The sequence below is a fragment of the Phalacrocorax carbo genome, chromosome 3, assembly GCF_963921805.1.
Source record: "Phalacrocorax carbo chromosome 3, bPhaCar2.1, whole genome shotgun sequence".
Taxonomy (NCBI): domain Eukaryota; kingdom Metazoa; phylum Chordata; class Aves; order Suliformes; family Phalacrocoracidae; genus Phalacrocorax; species Phalacrocorax carbo.
Genome location: NC_087515.1, coordinates 58,162,630 through 58,183,650, shown reverse-complemented (window position 1 = coordinate 58,183,650; position 21,021 = coordinate 58,162,630). Strand labels below are relative to the sequence as shown.

Here is a 21,021-nt window from a genome sequence, read left to right as displayed (position 1 = left end):
TAATAACTCACAAAGCTTTTGTGAGTGGGATCATGTGTATTTGAAGGCTGTGTCCAAACAGATAATTCCTGAATGTTGACTTGAAATTTAACAATGTCACTGACAGTTATAGGTGCCTTCTTTAATACTTCAAACGAAATCACTGAGGATGGATATAGTGTGAAAATCAGAGATCAACTGGATGTTCTGATGCATATTGTGCAAACACACACATGCATATGATGAAGCATACACATACTTGAAAAAGAAAATAAGGAAATACAGAGGTTAATTCTAGGACCCAAATAACTCCCTTGGGGGGGTGGGGTGAGAGGGGGAAGGGCAAGCCAGACAGCTGTGAGTATTTGAAAAGATATATATGTATTTTTAAACAGAACACCTAAATGAGCATGGTAAAAACTCTCCTCTTTTCCACACACCCGTTACAGCAAGAGAGAACAATGAAATGACCACAAAATACCACATAGGATTATTACAATGGGATTTATAACTTGGAATCAGAATATGCAATATTTTTTGAGCAGCAAAATTTATCTTCATCAGTGTGACATTAAAAGTAGATATTCTGAAGAGTCTACACAATTAAGAGTGACTCCAACTTTAGAGACAGTTACAATTGTTTCTAGTGGCAATATATCATATAATAATCATACATTAGCTACCCTAACTAAACATATTATTTTGTCATTTCCCTCTAATCCTTCTTTTGGCTTATTCTTCTGTTGTTGCCTATTGACTTTTATCTAGACACAGTTTCTCCAAAATTCACATCCTAGTCTCTGTGGGCATACCAAAGCCCCAGTCGCATTCCGAAGGGGTAGACATAACTCTAATAAAAAAATAACAACTGTACACTGACAGCTTTAACCTTTCCCCCATAGAACTGACGTGCAAACCCTGACCTGGTCAAGCTCTCGCTCTACTCGTTCTGTCTGTACCGATCATAAAACGCTCACGTTGCCTTGCACAATTGCACCTCCCGACAGGGGTCCCGGTGGTGGCAGGGCACAAACCCCCGCCTGGAGCCAGAGGGGCAGGCAGAGGCATGCAGAGGAGCCAGCACAGCACCCCACGGCACCACGCCCAGCTCCCGCCCACTCTCTCACACCCACCACCGAGAGAGCAATGACCCTTTCGGCAGACACCCTCAGCCTCATTCAGTATGTTTTCTAATCCTTTCTCAGACTTTCCTGCTAGCAGGCATCTATACATCAGTGACAAAACTAACCAAGCAGAAGGTGACAGTTCTGACATTAAACTCCAGTTAAGAAAGTGTCTGAAAAGTCCTTCTACTTGCATTAACACTTGCCATTAAAAAAACAAAACAAAACAAAATCTTCTGGAGATGCTCAGTTTTGGACTCAGACAGAGGAGTTTTACTGGAACAGTCTATCACATCATAAGTTGACCATTATCGCTTTGAGACCAGGCTGGGAGAGCTGCCAAAGAAACAAGCGAAGTAGGAGGAATGAAGTTTAAAATCCCCTTTCAGACAGCTGTGGTTTGCAGAAACATTTCGACTTTTTATGTTATTTGGCTTCATATGACTTCTTTATCAGGGCAGAGCTAGCATGTGTGTAAATACGTATCAGAATTAGACATTTCCCTTCAACAAACTACTTCTCTCGGGCTGCCTATGCTACACACTCACCCCACAAAGGAGTAACCAGGCTTTTACAGGGGTGAACATGAAGCTAGAGGTGAAAGTAATGCACACATGAGCTAGCAAGACAATTGTAGGATTGCAACAGCTCTCTCAGGATAAAATTTCCAGATGGGAGCCGGAAGAGCACTCTCTGCTTTGGATTATGGCCAGAAGATCAGCTGAACTGCAGACATTGTGCTCCCTCCTCTGACTCACCCTAACAAAGGCCCATCCGCCCATCCATTCATACCCTGTTGTGCAGATGGGTGAGAGCTGCTGTCATCCACTACCTGTCTGCTAAGGCAGCTTAGAATAGAGAAGAGGCAGGGATATGATTGAATTTCCCACTAATATACTTAAACTATACAGGCTTCGGCTTTCAAGTGACCCCAAAGGAACTGGACATCAAATCCCAAATAATTTTGGCACCCTTAAGTTTTGCCCAGAAACTTGATTTTCTTTTCTATACACTTACATATTAAGTATTTTCCTGCAAGACACTACCAGCACTCACTTGATTCCAAAATCATTAGTGCAGCAAAATAAGATGTTGCACTGCTAGAAATTGTAGAATATTTAAAAGCTGTAATAGTTTAAAAATCTTTGCTCAAATTAAAAAAAATACTTGAAGAAGAATTCTGTCAGTTTGGAGCAAGCACTTTTAGCTCAACTCTCCTGGCTTACATCATTAGAGCTGCCCAATTCAACTATGTCCTTACAGGTTTTGAAAGCTTTTAAAACATGTGTGTTACACTATGTGTATTCCTATGTAAGATAGAAATCTAGCCATCATCTATCCAGAATATAAGTTTTCGCATGGCTATTGTTGCTTTCAGGATTCATTTAGCTCCTGTGACCCCACAGATGTTAAGTTGAACATTTCTAAAACAAGAAAAAACTCAGAATAGTTTCCAAGCACCTCAGCCATATTCCACCACATATTGAAAGTGAAGAGTCAGTTTTAAGACTCAGTTGTTTCTCCAAGGTCACGACTGCTCGACAATAGGCTTTTAATAAATATCTTGCAATTAAACTAAGTGCATTCTTCCTGCCAGACACCCGTGTTTCATGTACCTCTCTAAAAAAGTCTTGAGGCCAGCATTTTTTAAAGCTGCTAAAACACATTTCTGCCATTCTTTCCCAATTTCTCCAAGATTCTGACAATCTCAAAAGCATAACCATAAGAACAGGTGGACATTTGGTCAATAAGTTCTATTTAAATTATCTTGCCAAAAATCTCATGCTGCCTTTCCAAAGAAATGCTGTACTTAGCACAGCCTGCTGCTACAACTTGAAAAATGCAAAGAAATCTAGATGCTTATGCCAAATCTTACGTTTCCTGCCTTTAAGAATGAACGTTGCCGTGGTACGTGAATGCCACTCAAATGTTTTAATGCAGTTTTCCTAGCAACACTCTGTTAGGGAAGGGAAACACTAATATTACCTATAGTTCTATAGAGCAACTAAGGCATGAAGATACTTAAGTCTGAAGACATGGCAGGCAGTTACACTGCATAACTTTTAGGTCTCTGAAGACCCAGACTCCCTCTGCAACAGAAGGAGAGAACTAGGTATCTGGAAGTGGAGCTTGCACGAGGCCGCACACAGAGCTGGGAGGGTTCAGTCATTAGCAATGCCTGCTCAGACGGCAAGGATTGGCTTACCCCCATCCTGCCTTCATAGACCTGCACCCCTACCCTGAGTCCGACACCTAAGGGGTTTCTGCTTAGAATGATTAAATAAAATGAGGAGGGGCCATTCCTTTTCATTTATTTATAGGTACGACTGCTGTACCACCATTCCCTCTCTTCTCTGTCCCTTTCCCTTTCTCCCCCATTCCTCCTTCATATGTTATTCTAGTAGGTTGGGTACCTGCTGAAGAGACCTATGCTCCGAGCCCTGCCTCAGAGATACTTAACAATCCCTATGCAAAATACGTGGGCATTAAAGAGGAAAGGAGTCTCCTAATCACTAGGCTAGGAAGAAGAAAACACAAATTACTTTTGGACAACTTGTGCCGCATAAGCAAGGGATAAGGCTTTATACCCACCCCCAAGATCCTCACTAGAATCAGAGCACTGCTCTGGCAGGTGGAAGACAAATGCCCAAATGCCTTCAGACAATTGGGTGAATAATAACCGGATCTCCCACACCTACAGTGTGTGTTCAAGTCAAGAGGACATAATGAAAAACAAGGAAAGGGATCTCTTGCTAAGGCCATGCTTTGCATGGGAACAGCACCTGCTTTATTATGAGCCTGATCTTCCATTAGCTCTGCACGGAGCGTCTGCTTAACTTGTCCTTAGGGAATATCCCTAGTTTAAGAACCATACAATTAGCTTTCCTTGGCCTTATGCCCATTTCCCCAGTTTTGTATCAATATATGTCAGTAAGCACACTTGTCATAGCTTCAGAAAAACACATTAACCAATCACACTACCCATGTACTTCCTTATTTTCCTATTCATTCGCAGCATAATCCCATCTGGACACTGAACAGTCAAATTCATATGCATATGAAAAATCTAGAAAATATCTAGAGATCTTCACAGGACTTTAAGGACTGTTACAGAAAATGCAATTCTAGCAGTAGAATAGAGTAACTTCTGGGAACTTTCTTAGTTTTATTCCTAATAAAATTCTGTAGCATTTTTCAACTGAGGTATACCTCCTCCCTAATTGGTCAGGAGAGGAGGAGAGAGGGGAATCCAAACTTCTTTTGTAGTAGTAATTACTGCAGGAGACATTCTGCCTGATCTTAGCTACCCATGATTTCTCTACTCCCTCCTGCACCATTCTCTGCACACAGCTTCACAGCACTTTGCAGCTGGTATTTTTGCCCCTCTTCTCTTTTCCCCATGTTCCAGGTGAGTCCACAGAAGTCACAGGATCACAGAATCATAGATAACACACTGTACAAAACAGCACTAAATAATAGCTAATCTGATGACACAGAAGTCTTCCCTCTGAATTCTTTGAATCCCACAGGATCATCATTTATTTGACAATCCTGGTACGAAGAACCTGTTCCAGCCTTTATTCCCTCACCTGACATTTTTTTCCTATTTATACATCAGAGATACATACATGCACCTCCTGTACACAAACACCCACTTTTAAAGGCCCTCTCCAGAAGATGCAGCTTTTAACCACATTGTGTCATCACCAACATGCCACACACTTACCTCAAAGACTCACTGTACATCACTTTCAAGAACTACTATCTTTTAACACCTCTTACCTGACAGCAAGTCATGAGAAAAACTGATAACGGTGGTTCCAGGCTTTATCCAGCTCACAGGAACATCATCTGGTTTTGTACTGCCAACTACCACCACATCCGCGTGATGAAGCTAGGGATAACCCAAAACAGCCCCCAGAAACAAAACAAGCATTTAATGTTAGAAGTATGTTTTTGAATATGCATCTTATAATATTCACACTTACACAGCAATAGTCTTTTGAGCAAAGTATTTGCAGACAACACAAAAAAAAATACCCAAAACAAAAAAAAACCACCCCCGATGGCTTGATTCTGACCCCACAAGAAATTTAAGAACAATAGCATTTAAAATGAAGTCAGGTAAACAAACTGTGAAATCCAGCAAGCGGACATGAGAGTCAGCACCAATAATATTTAATGGGGATTACATACTTTCAAAGCAAAAACCCTATCATTGTCCAAAGTCCTGTCCAACAAGATAACTTGGAGAGACTTAAGAAAGAGAAAAGTTGAAAGACAGTAAATGGGCAATTATAAAGAGTACGGTCAGATTATCTGACAGTAGAAAACCAGGCCAGCTGGTGGGAATGCAGGATGACCTGATCTGCAAATATCAATGCCTTTGAAGAATACCAATTAAAGCATTTTTTTCCTTCTCAGTTCATGTCTGCTTATCAGTGCCTCCGATTTAGTTCAACCTGACAGATGTTGGAGCAATAATGGTTCCTACAAAAATTCTGATAATCAAAAGACATAAGTGTCTTCCTTTCCTCCCTCCTCTGAAACAGGGCCCTGTACCAGCTATCGGAATCACCGTGAGATAAGGGACCGCACCAGAGACAGATGTATAAAGATCCACTAAAATTGCAAAATACAGACACAGCATTGCCTCAAGCCTGGATGTAAAAATTATTTCAGAGATAGAGTGATTTTGGGAATAATTTGAAAAATGTGAATTAATACCAAGTGTCACAAACTCAGTGAGCCTCTCTATGAATTGATTTGTGACTGACAAGTGTTCCAGCTTCTTTTTTGGCCAAAAGTGCTCTGACGCAACCCTGCCCAACACTCCTGCCAAGAAAGAACAGCTACAAATCCTGTCAGGACAGCAGGTTTTTGGCACAGCTCAGCATCCGGGAGGGGAAAAGCACATAACTATGTTGGAAAAGGCAGAAAGCTAAAAAAGCTCCATCTTCCCCTCAGAGGACACAAGGATGGCCTAACCCTCCTTAGAGATCCACATGTGGAAACAAAGCCAAAAGTGTGGGAGAAGATTTACTTCCTTGGCAAATGACTAATGCAATGAGCTGATTCAGGCTTCAGTCAGAAGTGCTGTAACACTCCTATGATTGCCTGCAAACGTACAGTCTCAACAGTCATTCAGCCTGATCCAAATTGCTTACACCATTCCGTCTGGTGCGACTATCAACTTACATGCCACTCCTAGAAGGCCACATAAGTCACAATGCTCAACCAGTGTCAGATCAAATCATATTAAGGAATCTGCAAGCAAATTTGGATAAAAAGGCAGTGCAATGACTTGTGTACCAAGGATACTACGCTGAAGCTGCACTTTGCCCTGCAAAAAGACACAGCCTCTGCCATAACAGCAAACATCATCAACAGAGAAAAACAGTGATTATTCTCAGTTACATGAATCCAGTCTTTTTTGTAACAACGATTCACATTCTAGCAGCTATATACTGAAAGCCAGGTATGTCATGGCATGCAAAGCCTCTGGGGCAAGGACTAAGAGCTTTGCACACCACTTCGCATCATGAAACTATGAAGCAGTTGAGAACTGTATGCAACCAGTAATAATTTTGACAAATGTTCACACTTATGACAGAATTGGTCCAATGTAGCTAAAATGCCAGAAAACAACTGACCCGACCATATATTCATCTATATGACTACTGATCTTGATGTTCAAATATATTCTTAACAGCTGAACACAACCATTTTTGTAGTCAGTGTTAGCACTAGTTTGGATGGCTAATGTTGCACATACCCATAAATGTCTCTGAAAACCAGATGGACCTTTCATCACATTGCCCTGCCCCACCTCCTCCATGAAAGAAGTTGTATCACATGGCAGCAAACAGTTGTCCTGTGAGTTGAAGACACACTATCTCAGACCCTTCCCCACCATGATTTCCTTTTCCTTATTTAACCAAAAAAAGTAAATGTCAAGAAGAAAAAAAAGGCACAGATATAAGTGTAACTGTCTTGTTATAGGCAAGTGTTTTATGTGCAACTATTGAAAGAGTTCCTGGAGAGTCAATAAAGTATATATCACAAACACTTTACATATTTTTCTTTCCCCTGTGAGTATTTTAAAAAAATTATATCCAGAAACTTGTTTGGCTGGGAGACTGAGTCCACTGAAAGCAAAATAGTTGCTTACAGAATTTTGCGTGTCCTTGGACGAGGTTTATGTGATCTCCATCAGGGCATTTTGGTTTCACTTGCAAGAAGTTGTGCCCATGCCTCCCCTGCTTTTTTCCCTCTCTTGCCATAACCTACTCTTTTGACTGCCTCTAAATCACTACAGCAAGCAGCCAGCCTTGGGAAGCATGTGCAGGCTTATCTCCTACATCAGAAACAAACCACAGATGTTAGAGATGGAAAAGACCTATGAAATCATCACGTCCAACCTCCCTAGCAAACACACTGCACAGTCCCCAGACAGAGGGCACATCTGACAGGAAACAGATGCTACAGGCAGCTATAGCCAGAGGGTCAAGGAGATGCCCACGAGGGGGAACGTGCGACCGCAGGGTGACTGACTGCCCAGGGACAGCAAGGCTGTGTCCCACCAGACAGGCTAGAGGAAGGAACGACGAGCATCACGCCAAACCACCCCTAACGCACTAGGCAATAGGCTGAAGACAAAGTAAGTGAACACCCGAGTAGTACCCTGCCTTCTCACCGGTAAATATTTTTTCAGTTGGGAAGAGCTGTGCCAATAAATAATCTGAAACCTTACCTCATAACAAAATACGACTCTCTCCACCAAGATTTAAGCAGAAGCAGATTAAGAAGCACCACCCATTCCCAAGACAGAAGAGCAAATGTTAAAACAACAATACAGACCTTCCAGCCAAGTATTTAATGATAATGCTACAAAGTAGCTGTATATTCCGGATAACTAAAAAAACCCATTTTGCCATGAAGCCTGCATAAATATTTCACTTCCTCATAGTTACTTGACTGCTACAAAAACCATTTTTAAATACATGGCCAAAGAAAATATTTGAAATTAATATTTGAAACGTAAAAGCCCTCAGTTTCCTGGGTCTGAAGTTGGGCCAGTTAAAATTTAAGAGATAGCATGAGGAATAGGAACCTGATTCAAAGTTTTTTCTGAACTCTTCTTATGAAAAAGAAATTGTTTTACCCATCAGTTTACAGATCAGGTTCCACTTCAACCACAGCAATTCTTTCTGAAATCTTGGAAATTTTTTATGTCAATGACTAGTTTCAGGTACTTTTTGCACCCAGGCCCATTCTCCTTATGCAGTTTCTTCCACCTCCATCTCTGCCTTGGGAAGTTAAAGGTTTGCAAATCATTGGCAACCCAGCAGGACAACTATGCATGGCCTGCTCCGGTCCCTCCCCCCTGGCCAGAGTCCTCAGGGGTGGGCTACAGTGGGCAGCCACCAGCTCCCTGCTACCATCTTCTTGCCCAGACACCAACAGCCCCTTCTCTACCACATCAGCCTGAATGCACGTGCCCTACACAGTGCATGTGAAAATTAGGTCCACATCTCTATTATGGGTTCAAGTCTACCACTATGATGCGTGCTTTAGGAACTGTTACTCTAGATCTCAGGCTGGGAGATAAATTTCAAATTGCAAGGAACAGAGATGATGCGCATAAAATCTTGAAGCAGAAGTACTTTGTATACAGCATCGCCACGCAGCCTCCCTCTCCTCTCCTTTTATGGGATCTATATACCTGGTGTCACGGTTTTTCATGCTTAGTTACATGCTTATGATATGAAATGTATTTTTCTGCCAGTACTAAGACTCGGTCTTATCAAGACAGCAAAAACACAACAGCAAATGACTAAGATATGTCTAATAGTCTGAAGCTGAAATCTTGGCTCTAAGGAAAAGCAGACTGTGGCCAAAAGAGGTCCTTATCCAACTTCAAAAGGAACCTCCCATTCATGCACTCCAGCTGAACCACTGTCTTACTTCTCAACCAGGCTTTTACAAACAAGTGTTCCATTTCTAATTATATCTATTTTATATACCTCAGAAAAGATTTCAATTTCCTTTACAACAAAATTGTAGGGTAGAAGCTCTCTTAAAACAGGCATAATGTGGCTCACACACAGACTACAGGTAAGACGATGTGCTGAAATCATGACTGACTGAATTTAGATGACAAGCAAAATTCAATTTCTTCATACGTACTAAGTATTATCCATGTTTTGGCAAGAAAATAATTTGTATTTTTCAATTTGAATCCATTTGATAACCTCCTTTGAAACTAGAAAGTCTAATTCTAACATAATAAAGGATTAAGTACATCGGTTCCCATTCTTCACCTGTAACCTTTTGGGTAGTCCTATTTTTAAAAGGCAACAAGTGAGATGTTCCTGAAAGTATGTCACTAGGTTATTCTTCAGGCACTCTGCACTGATAGTGCTTTGAAGAATTATCTACACAAAGCTTAACAGAATGATAACATCTTCCTTACTTCCACCAAAATGCTCAAGTCTTTATCTCTTCAGAATTTATTTACATCCAACACATCAATGTGAAAAGAAATGTTTCTTCATGGCAACTATGCACAGCTGCGCCGGAGCCTTCTGAAATATATTGCATTTTTTCATTTGTGATTTTATTTGAAAACCCAGGAAGCTCAAGAGTGTTGAAGGACATGGCTCAGCTGTGCCATGATGATCATTTTTAATAACTAAAGTCAAGCAAACCCAAAATGGAACAAAAAGAAACATTAATAATATGTTCACCTTAACAAAACATGAAGTGGGGAAGGAAAAGAACAAGCAAAGTTTGCCTATTATTCATGCAGGCTAAAGCAAGGAAACGAAAACGTGCCATTATTTTTTTTTATTTCCTTTTCCTGCCATAGGACAGAAAAGATCTGCTTTAAAGCAGCACACTAAGTCAGATGGTAGAAGGCATTATGCTGTTTGTCAGCAGAGCTACCTCTATATTGTTAGACTTTTCCTACGGTGGACTAAAACATAACTTCCTCTTGATAATCTTCAAAATATTTTTTGCAGAAGTGCATGAGTAAAAGAAGCAATAACAAGTCCATAGCGATACAAAACCTGATCCAAAAACCCCTACAACCTTAGTGTTGTGTGTCTCACTTAAATTGATGGAATTTCTAAACAAAACACTTGTTATTCTATCCTTTAAAAAGAACAACAAACCAGCAGAGCTAGTCAAAGGTAATGTAGTACTCACTTAAGAAAGCCACTAGATCATTAAGCCTGGGAGTAGTGCTTCAGTGCAAATGGGCCTGGCCAATGGATTAAGACAAATGAGGTATACCTACCCTTAAGCTCAATTTTGACTTTCTCGGTATATAGTGCAATAAATGCATCCCAATCAAAAGCTCATACCCTTCATAAGTTCATCCCTCACTTCGTAAGTTAAGTTGATACGCTACCGTAGGTTATACTTCCAAACAACAGCACACAGACTCTTCCTGTAGAGGTATCACATTCAGAGGAAGGAGAAAAAATGTATAGTCACGTCTGAGTCACCGTATGTGTGGTAAAAACAAAACATGAATTAATTATTCCAAGACTTGGAAAAACCTCAACATCGACTAACACGTTTTCTTACTTGAAATTCAAATTTAAAAAAGCTCAAGAGAAGAAACCTTGTGAATGTTTAAACTGTTTTTAGTTAATCAGCTTTTCGAACGAGCAAGAGAAAATAAATTCTTATCATCAGCTATAATCACATTATCTAATAAAGTTGTACTTCAGATACAGGTTGCCACAAGACAGCAGTGCGTCATTGTCCCTTAGGAAATCTGTGCTCAGTTTCTGGCTCTCCAGCTTTTGGGAAAATGAAACAGGACAGTTTTTCCTGCATGCATTAGATTTTATCTAAGAGCTAGAGTTAACTATAATAGAATTACATCCAGCCAGCTTCAGCAGTGCTCTGAGGGTTACTGGTGACATGCTGCTCCCGGCTTACATACGAGGAAGGTAGGTTTCCTCCGAGCTCTGCTGATTAGTCCTCCAGGCAAAGCAGAAACTCCTTTACTGCCAAAAGTTAAAATGAATTTGGGAAGACTGATGTGCAAAGCCTCAAACTGCCTCCTGCTTAGGCCTCCTATTCTGTTTCCCACCAGTGACATGCTGCAAGAGGTAAGGTACTGGAATGCCAAAAAGCAAAGCGTGATTATGGGAAAGCATCTGGATGGAAGGAAACTGATCTCTCTCCACCTTATCAACAGCACTGCACAAGCAGCTCTGGCCTGGTCCAAGTCTTTTGCTGTGAACCAGTCAAAACACCTCTGGCCACCCCATGACCCACCCCATCCAGGCCAAAGAAGTCCTCTAGCACAACCCCGAGCAATGAGAAATAATTAAAGAATGAGACACAACTAGTATTAAGTTCACAGTGCTCCTATCTCCAAGAGAGGCATATGTTTCCTAAGCGCTGTCAATCACTTAAAGCACAGAGCTGAGACAAGCCTGACAAAAACATCCACAGCTGTGAAAACACAGGTTTGCCAGAGAACTTTCTAACTATCACAGCTGCTTAAACTTATTTCCTCCTCCTGCCCTTGCCTTCAAAACCCTGAGGTCTGACACTATCATTTTGCATTGGCTGCCACCTTGTGGCATGTGCTACTAAATACACCAGAAGAGCCATCCCTTGCACCTCACCTCTACAGCGACTTGGAAAGAGGAGCTGGAGTAAAATGCATCTATTCTACAGATAATAGTGGGGGTCCTGTGCCATGGACTGAAACAGGAACCCTTCCGCATACGCCCAAAGGACAACACATTCCCAGTTGTATTATCCTGTGAAATTCAGGATTAAGGAACAAACTGGGAAGTTTGACAGGAAGTTGTACCAAGTTCTAAGTTTTTGCTAAAAGCTCTGCAAAAAGCAACCAGTAAATTAAATCCTTTAAATTAAGGCTCCTGAATTTCTCTGCGTCCTTTCACAGTTCTCTTCAAAGATAAGGATTGTGATCCTCCTTGTCCCAAAAGGGGCCGCATTTGCAAACATTTAAGACACAAATTCAATGAATGTGATTTTATATAAATATATCACAGGACAAAAATAAAGTGGGCATCTCTCTCACACCGAGGGAAAGGAAGACCTAACCTATTTGTTTTAAACTGGACCTGTGAAATGCTCCTCTCCCAGTGCAAAATAATGAAGTCATAACAGCACTGCTACAGATGGAATATTCTGGTAGAGGCCCCTGTTTGCCTGAGCACCATTTCTGAGCAAGCAGGAAGGAGAAAAGATCCTAACCCATAATGCTGTAATGGCTACTAGCAAACTCCAGTGCCACCTGTGATGGAAATGATGAGCGTCCCTCTCAGGAACGGCAGCGAGGGGGAGCAGTGCCACGCGGGTGGCCGACGGCGATGCCCGGAGGGTGTGGATGCAGGATGACTCCCGGGCACCGGGCAGACAGAGGAGCACTCACCTTGGTCTGCAGCTGAGGGGCTTTCCACTGGCAGCTCAGGGTTGCCGCTCCCTTCCTCTGCAGCATGCATTGCAAGGCGGCGCCCACCGCCCCACCGGCTCCCACCACCAGCACCGTCTTTCCACCTGCGTGACACAAGGTAAGTCATTCAGCCGCCCTCGGCTGCAAAGGCGCTAGCACCAGGCTCTGCTGGAGCGTCTACATGAACTCTCCCCCTTTACCAGGCCACTCACTATCAAGCCCCTTCAGAAGAGCCAGGAAAGCGGCTCCCAACAGAACAGCGTTGTGTGCCTGCACAACCACAGCAGCTGTGGCATTACAGGCAACTCTTTTGGAGCCCATGCAGTAAAACAAACCACAGGTTTTAAGTTGTTTCCTGGCAGCTCCCTAATTCTATTAAGTAAATACTACTCTTCTAGTTTTCTGGTATTTTATTTGCACAAATCCTTTTGTTCGCATTTGTTACTAAGTACATTTGACCTCCTATTTACAGCTCTGTTACAGAAATCCTTGTCTCAACAATTATGAATCTCTATAGGAGAGACTGCTTCTGAAATACTGCCTTAAACCAACAGTGTCTTCACACACTGTAAAGCCACGCGTTTAAATCTGCCGTTTCAATGTTAGTATTTACACAATACAACCCAAATCAAAAGATTTGCTCAGCACTTATTTATAGGCAGACCTGGATTTCTCCAACCATTCAGACTCAGATGTCTCAGGTGGCTTCAGTGAGATTAAATCTGCTGATGGCAGGTAATCACTGCCTAATCTCCAAAATCCATATGGCTGAAACCCATTTCTGCAAATATTATATTCAGATCTCACTGAGGTCCGTCACTAGCAGGAGACAAATATACGTCAGGTGGGAAACCAACACAAACCAGAAAACAGAGCAAGGTGAGTTTATATTTGCCTCTCAGTCAGAACTAAAACTGAGAAAAGTAGTTAGGCTAACATTAATGCAATAATTATGATAGAAGGTCTCACCTAAATCTTCAAGGAGCTCCATCACAGCACACACTGTAGGAGGAACTAGACAGTAAAGGGCATCACCACGTACCAGGCGTCCTAGGTTTATATCGGATAATCTGCAGTAGAAAAATATGGCAATTAAGAAAAAAAAAGAAAAAGAAATTAACGAAACGAATAAAGTTTGTGCAACATAAATTCTCAGTAAAGCTTGTAACATGGCTAACAGCTACCCCAACCAAGAGCAAACATGTCTCATCAAAGTAAATCCCTTGATAGTCATGTCTGTTGCTAATTTGTATCGTCCCACATCCCAGTCAGACATACACTGAGCATCAAGAGAGGCCAGGAAGGGGTTTGTGAGTTAGGACAAGTAACGTGAGCCCAGGATACACAGGCAGCTCTTCACCCGTGGCAGTGGGCTACCCGCAGCACATTGGGCCAAACACCTCAGTGGCTGCAGTGGAACCAGACCGGTGCTGCCAGAGCCAAGCTGAGCCAGAGGTAATAGAGCCTTCTGGGCTCAGGTTGGCTTGCTGCGGGGAGCGCAGGTTGTTTCTGCGCTGTACTGCGTTCTCTTATACACAAGGATGCTCTGAATTTTCCATTCTCTGTCCATCTCCAGTACTCCAGATAATGGAAAGGTAACTAATTTGCAAGATGTTCCGATCTTTTTCCTGACATAAAAAAAAAAAGAGGAAAAAAAATAGTAAAAGAGGGTAACAGTCTGCAGTTGAGAGCAAGAAGGCGGCAAGAGCAGCAAAATGGTAACCCAGACACCTAAATTATGCCAGTGGTCTCTCCAGAGAACAGTGCAACTCCAAACTGACTGGAAAGCTGTGCTAATGGGTCCAAACTACAATAGCCTATTCTCCCACCACCAGAGTGCTGTAAAGAAGTTAAAACCTTCTCTGCAACTTTTCCATTGATCCTTCTTGTGAAAATTTTGGGGTTTGTGTTCAGTACTTTGTGACTACCATTCGTATTACTGAAGTATCATCAGTAAATCAGAACTTCATTTTTGATTTTTCTGAAAAGATCATGTCCTGAATATACAGTTTAAAAAGATTTAAAAGATAACGAACAAAATTACTTCAGCAAAAGACTTTTCATTGATTCAGCAGCATCTTTTATCACTGCTCAATAGCACAGCTAGACACATTGACTGAGGAATCCATTAATAAAAAGCACAGGGGAAAATTGATTCTACAAAGCCACCAGCCTCGCATCCGCTAATATTATTTCTCAGTGCTTCACTTACCCATCCACATCCTTCTCTGGTTTCACAGCGTTTAATACCTTACTGCTATATAAGCTTTCTGGGAGGTCAAGGGCAAGGCCCTGCACATTAGGATCCTCATTAAGTTTCAAGATTTCATTGACAATCTGGGAAGTTAATAAAAAGCATTAAAGATCAGAACAACAGACAGAAGAAGAATCTAATTAGAAGGGGATACAACCTATATTTTAAAACTACCTTATGGCCACGTTTGCTTCCCTCACAAACTACTGCAACTTCTAAATGAAAAAGCAATAACCCATTTTCCTTGTTTTATATTTCCATGGCTCACCAAATTAAGCCATCCTGACTCTATTCTAAATGTTTTGAAAAACCAACACATATTACATGACATTACGCTGCCAAAAGCATTTTTCCTTTCACTGTCCCAAAACTCAGCAAAAGCTTGACACTGTAACAGCTTCAGAAGATGCTTTCAGAAATAAGCAGCCTTGGTTAAAACATAGTTCAAAATAGAACTGGACCGCATCCCAAAGCAGAACATGGACAAAAAAATTGTACACTAGAAAAAACCAATTATATTAGAGAAAATTTATTTTATTGAACCAGTATATTTTGCTACCAATTTTCCTTCTCAAAACACCCTGATCCTAAGAGGTGCCAGTCATCTTGTGAAGAACTGTTATTTTGAAAAGACACTGCACAAAAGACCATGAAGAATACAACGGAAGAATACAATGGAATAAAACATACTGAAGTCTTCTCATGTAAGAAATGTCATGTGAGCACAGCCTTCCATAATATAATCAGTGTGCAATCACCACAAAACTGTATAATTTAACTGGATTAATACCTACAGAAAATGAGCACAAGTTTTTTTTCTTAGCTAATACCGTGCCTTCCTAAAATGGTTTTCATGTAAACTGTTCATGTAAACTACTGCCCAAACACTGGATACACAACAAATAGTAAGTGAGGGGAATTTGGTAGGGGTTAGACTGTCTGAACTCTGAACCAAGAGAACGTGCTACGCTCCTGTTAACAAAGGTCATAAAAGCAGGTCACTGGCATAGAAACGCCCCTTTAGATTGCTGACTTCTGAGACAGAAACAGGCATTTGACAGCAATAAGGCTGGTATACATCCTAATAGAAAGTAAGGATGAGTGTATACACCAGAATATGGATGTGAAAACATCCATATTTTGTTTAAGGAATCCTGAGATGCAACAAAATCTTGGGGGCCTATGTGGCAATTAGAGGAAATACAGTTCATAAACAGCCTGAATCTAATGAACTTTGAACTATATTCCTGCTTCCTGGGAAAATAATTCAGTTTTCCACTTTCATTACGTTCTATTTCAATTCAGCTTTCCATCACCACAGAGTTTAAAATATTTACAACTCATACAGGGTAAAGCAATCTTGATTTAACTTGCCTTTACTGTATACAGGCAGTTATGGCAGAACAAAAAGTGTATGGTACTGAAATCCCTCCCACCTTCCCAAACCAGGGAATGCAAGGTAGCGTGTGAATTTTAACAGATGAAAAAACCACTTTGTCATAGTGAGTAAGCAGGAGAGTAAGCAAACAGTTATGAACTTTATTGAACGTAACTTCCTTCAAATAACAAAAATAGCCTGGCTTTTCTCTTTAGATACACAGTTCTGCCACTTCCTAAGATATTACTTCAAAGTAGCAGCAAGCACTGATGCATGCTCACTGTATTTTACCTATTTCCTGCTGTTACTCCGCAGATAAAACACATTTACCAACAGCAAAACGTATTTGATCTTCATTTCAAAAGCCCACCCTTCTTAAATGGGTAGCTGACCCTCAATATATCTGGAAGATGTTCTTCAGATTACACTGCACGCCAGTAACATTTTAAGAACAAAGTCTACCAAATACAAAACAGTACACAAAACCCACAAGCCTGCACGATTATCAAACTTGCCAAGCACAAGCAGGACAGCTAGGGACAGTGGCATCTTTTACTACTCATTCTTTTGCTGATTTTACTTCCAGATGCCTCAGAACCATGTATATTAATACGGTTTGCTGTATTTTAAACATACCTGATGCTAGTGCTGTGCCTCCTACTTAACGCCTTCGACACGGTAAGAATTCAGCTCTCTCGTGATTCGGGGTGAATGGTTTTTTAAAAACACACTTTAAGCATTACAGGATCAATAAACAAGCAAATAAATTCAACTCCCTCGCCTTCTAAATCAATTAATCTTTAACTTTCCTGAGTAACTTGGGCAAGAATCAAGTACAGTCACAAGAGCAACTGTGGGAGATAGGATACCCGTGCTGGTATGAGGGGACACTGCAGTTAAATACCGGACAGGAAAACAAAGCATTACTCTGCTGATTGTGCCTCAGCTTGCCAGGGTACAGCAGACGAGCCCATTTAATTCCCTTTTTTCCCACACTTGCCAATAGGAGGACAAGGCGTGCTACTTGAACTAAGGCAGTCCCAATCCTAATTGGAGTTAACAGTGATCAGTTCAGAGAGATAATTAATGTCAGCAATAAACATAGGTTTATGATGAAAGCAAAAAAGGAAGAGTCCTTCAGGTACTGCAGTTACCTCATCCTTGCTGCTGCCTTCAGGGAGACAGATGTGAATAACACGTAGACCAACCTGCCAAAAGAAAATACTTACGATTACCAAAGGCAAATAGCTCATGATTTAATAACAAGCGTATCAGCTAAAGCTTACCTCTTTGGCAAATTTCTTGTTTGTTTCTTGAATTGAATGATCATTATGTGCCTTGGGGAATGAAACAGAAACTAAGTTTTAAAATAATAATTTTTAAAAAATAATAAAAAATTCTAATTAAAAATAATAAATTTACATTTTAAAATGTGGGTGCACTAATGCACGCGTCTATGCAAGAAACATAGTGAGGATGTCTGTGTCTACTAGTATTCAAACAAATAAAAAGCCTAGAAATTCTAAGAAGCAGAAGGCCATCCAGTACATTTATTTTGGCTTGATTAGTTTAAGTATGTGTTGATATTATCCTGGCTTTTACAGACAAGAGTGGCCATTTCCTAAACATAGGTTTACCGTTTAAGAAAGGTACCGGTCCTGTATCTGAAGATACTGTTCTCCATCCAGCCGCGTAACAAGGATGAAATAGACAACGGCAATACTAGCATTTCCTGCAGTGTCCCCATATCACCTAACAACACTGGTTTGCCTTAACCACCAAAAATGAGGCAAATCATCATAGATTACAGTGAGTTCTGTCAATACAGAAGCAGAAGTTCATAGAATTCACAGAAATTATCAGTTCCTCCCAATTACCAGCAGGCACTTGTGCACCGTATATATTATGATATTTAATCATAATAATTACAATTGAATTTTACTCTTCAAGTTACTATCAAATCTTGGAGGCTCTTCAAATATTTTTGTATACTGTAACAGTAAACCTGAGAATTCAACATCCAAAACTAAAAATCTCCTACCAACAGATCAGTGAGGTTTCCACCCTCAAAAAAAAAGCTAGTAGCTTCATAACAAAACAAATAAAACACTTCTCACAGCTATACAATCATATAAAAAAACCTGTCTTCTGACCCAGACAATAGGACCGAAATAAATCGTTTTAAAAGGGTTCATTCTAAGTTCATGAACACATTCTGTGTAACTTTTTCCACAACACTCAGTGCCAGTGACTTCCCGTCAGAGTTGAGCCGCTCACTTCGTGGTTAGCTGCCAGCGCTGGCTTCGACTGTCGCTAGCATCACCCAGAATGGTTTTGGTTCAAGCCCGTAACAATTTACCAACCTGCTAATCCCACATGGTTCAAGACTGCTGACAATGAAAAAAAGAGCATTTAAAAGGACAGGCTCTGCAGAGAGAGGCAGCTCCTGAGAGGGGATGAGGGCTTGGCTTCCACGCCCCGGCTCCCTCCCCCAGCCCAGCACCGCCCGCATCCCTGGCACCCCATGACCAGTCTCCCACTCCCCAAATCTGGCAGCTGGGGGCGAGGGGCAGCACAGAGGCTGCTGCATTGAGAATGCGTGTGGTGCTCACACTGTGGTGAGGGAAGAAGAGAGGGGATTAAGTGCAGCTCAGAAGCTGCTCCCCCATGCCAGTAAATGTGGAATCGTATCCCCACACCGGTGTGTAACCACCAGGACTGCTCGCGAGGTTTAACTGGGATTCAGGCACCAGCAGTACTGCGCTGTGCCATGTAACGCCCCCATGGCACCAACTGGCGGATGCTCATCTCATGCAGGTGCAGAAAGTCCCTGCCCAGAACCAGTTCCCATCACAACCCACGGATCAGCACAGGCGAGACCAGAGCTCAGGACGTGGGCTGGCAGAGCACAGGGGCAGGACGGGGGGTGCAGGGGAGCCAGCAGTGCTTCGCTGAGCTTTGCAGGGCAACAGCTCCACTGCCAAGCAGGATCCTGCCACTACACATTAGTTTTCAGCTTCAACAAAATTAAAAAGCAGCCACCATCATTTTTTTGCTGTTGTCCATCTCCAACTGAGGTTCAACACAGATAATAAGCAACACGGGTATCAATCTCAGCATCAATTCAGGTTGAGATGGCTCTAGAGGAAAAAAAATGCATCTAAAACCATTCCATAGTGGGGTCAGCCTGGAACTCTTCATTCCCAGTACTGCTGCAGAGGTGGTGCCATGTTATACCGACTGCTGCTGCCCACGAGCGACTGGCAAAAGAGATCATTTTGCTGCCCTCCTACTGCTCCTCTGGGTGCAACGCAGCACAAATCTTAAGGCTCTGCCCACGCTACCCAGTTGAGCAGCGCACCACAAGAGCATTTGTAGACTAAAACCAGTCTTCTTTGTACCAACAGATACACGTTTAAAATGAGTTCCGTTTCAGTCCTTATAACCAGACTAGAGCTAGGGTGACTGACAGCCAGGGGACGTTGTTTGGGTGAATTTCATCCAGAAGGATCTAGGTCGCATGTTCCTGCAGCCACCTCATGACACAAACCAAGTGGGGTAAATGGGGATAAGAGGGACATTCATTTAAAGCACAACCATCATCAAAACCAAAACGCTGATGCAGATGTACCCCAGCTGATATTAAAATGAGCAGGAACCTCTCCCTCCTCGCACCATGCTCTCTCCCATCCTAAAAACGTCCCTTCCCTCATGCCATAAAACACTCACGCAGCCATGCAGAAAAACAGACTCAGGGACTAACGTGGCTGAAAGGAAGCCTCCCCAGGCCCCTCCAGCCCAGCGTGGATCACTGCCCCAATCCAGCCCACAATGCAACTGGATGGGAACAAGACAGAAATGAGAAACAACAGGTCACTGAGAAGACAGGTCACTACTACTCTAGCAGTCCTTACACCTGTGGCCTTAGGGGGCTATTTGAAAACATTAACCGCCGTTACCTAGGGAGGATAAGAGATGGGAGAGCTTGGTCAGTCAGCCTCGCCAGAAGACCTACGGAAATAAGAGTTGGTGCTGCATTTCTTACATTTAGGTTTTAAAATTAAAACCTGCTGGGTCAGAGATTCAGCGTGTGCCCACGTAAAACCAACACCACTGTCCTAGGAAATGGGACAAAACCATTTTTGCCTGCATGGCTCTGGGCCCCACTCTGAATGACAAACATCTCCATTTTGCTGGTCTTGAAACCTTAAGAAATCTAAAGAGGAACACTTCTCAGCTTTACAGGGATAGCAATCCTCATCTCTGAGTTTGACTGCGTTTCTCAAAGATGGCACCACCCATGGAATGGAAAGGAAAGCTCTTCTCGGCATTAGTAATACAACAGCTCTCAGTTACTACAAGACTGCTTCACCTTAGAAAGTGCTGCTACTTCTAAAGGATACTGGTATTTTACACAGATCATTTATTTCACACAGGCCCTTTTGCGCTGACTGGGAGTTTTCAGTGCGGTTCTCCTCTCCTTAGGAGAGCAGTAATACAGTCATAAGCTACAGCTGCCCAAAGGCAACAAGGCTGGCAGGAAGCTGCAGGAGCTTTCCATAACCCTGGCAATGTTATTTCAGGGGTGGGAGGTGAAGGGAGGCTCGTGTTTTCAGGCACGTAAATACTTTTTTCAGGAATGCAACAAAAGCTTCAAGCTAAATCAAGGCTGAGAACAACCGCCTTGACTTGAACTTAGGTACGTCAATCAACTTAGACAACCTGTAAGGAAAGGCAATTTGCACTCACAACGGGAAGACTGCCTTAGCAAAGGGAGGAAGGGATAAAATTGTTCCCTTCCTTTGCAAACCTCTCCCACAGCCTGAAGTTT

General features: G+C 42.0%; 1 protein-coding gene across 4 annotated transcripts in view; it reads right to left on the bottom strand.

Moving 5' to 3' along the window:
* The window catches only part of MTHFD1L (methylenetetrahydrofolate dehydrogenase (NADP+ dependent) 1 like), a 161,554-nt gene that overhangs the window by 138,853 nt on the left and 1,680 nt on the right, over positions 1-21,021 (bottom strand). For 2 of the 4 annotated variants that reach the window (XM_064447033.1, XM_064447034.1), the window contains exons 3-8: positions 17,477-17,527; positions 17,345-17,398; positions 14,771-14,895; positions 13,528-13,628; positions 12,538-12,662; positions 4,887-4,998 (exon numbers count right to left, since the gene is read on the bottom strand). In XM_064447033.1, the coding sequence (XP_064303103.1) occupies positions 4,887-4,998; positions 12,538-12,662; positions 13,528-13,628; positions 14,771-14,895; positions 17,345-17,398; positions 17,477-17,527 (568 nt within the window). Of the gene's footprint in view, positions 1-902; positions 1,011-4,886; positions 4,999-12,537; positions 12,663-13,527; positions 13,629-14,770; positions 14,896-17,344; positions 17,399-17,476; positions 17,528-21,021 lie in introns of those variants that run through there. The other 2 variants (XM_064447035.1, XM_064447036.1) reach the window with 2 other exon arrangements.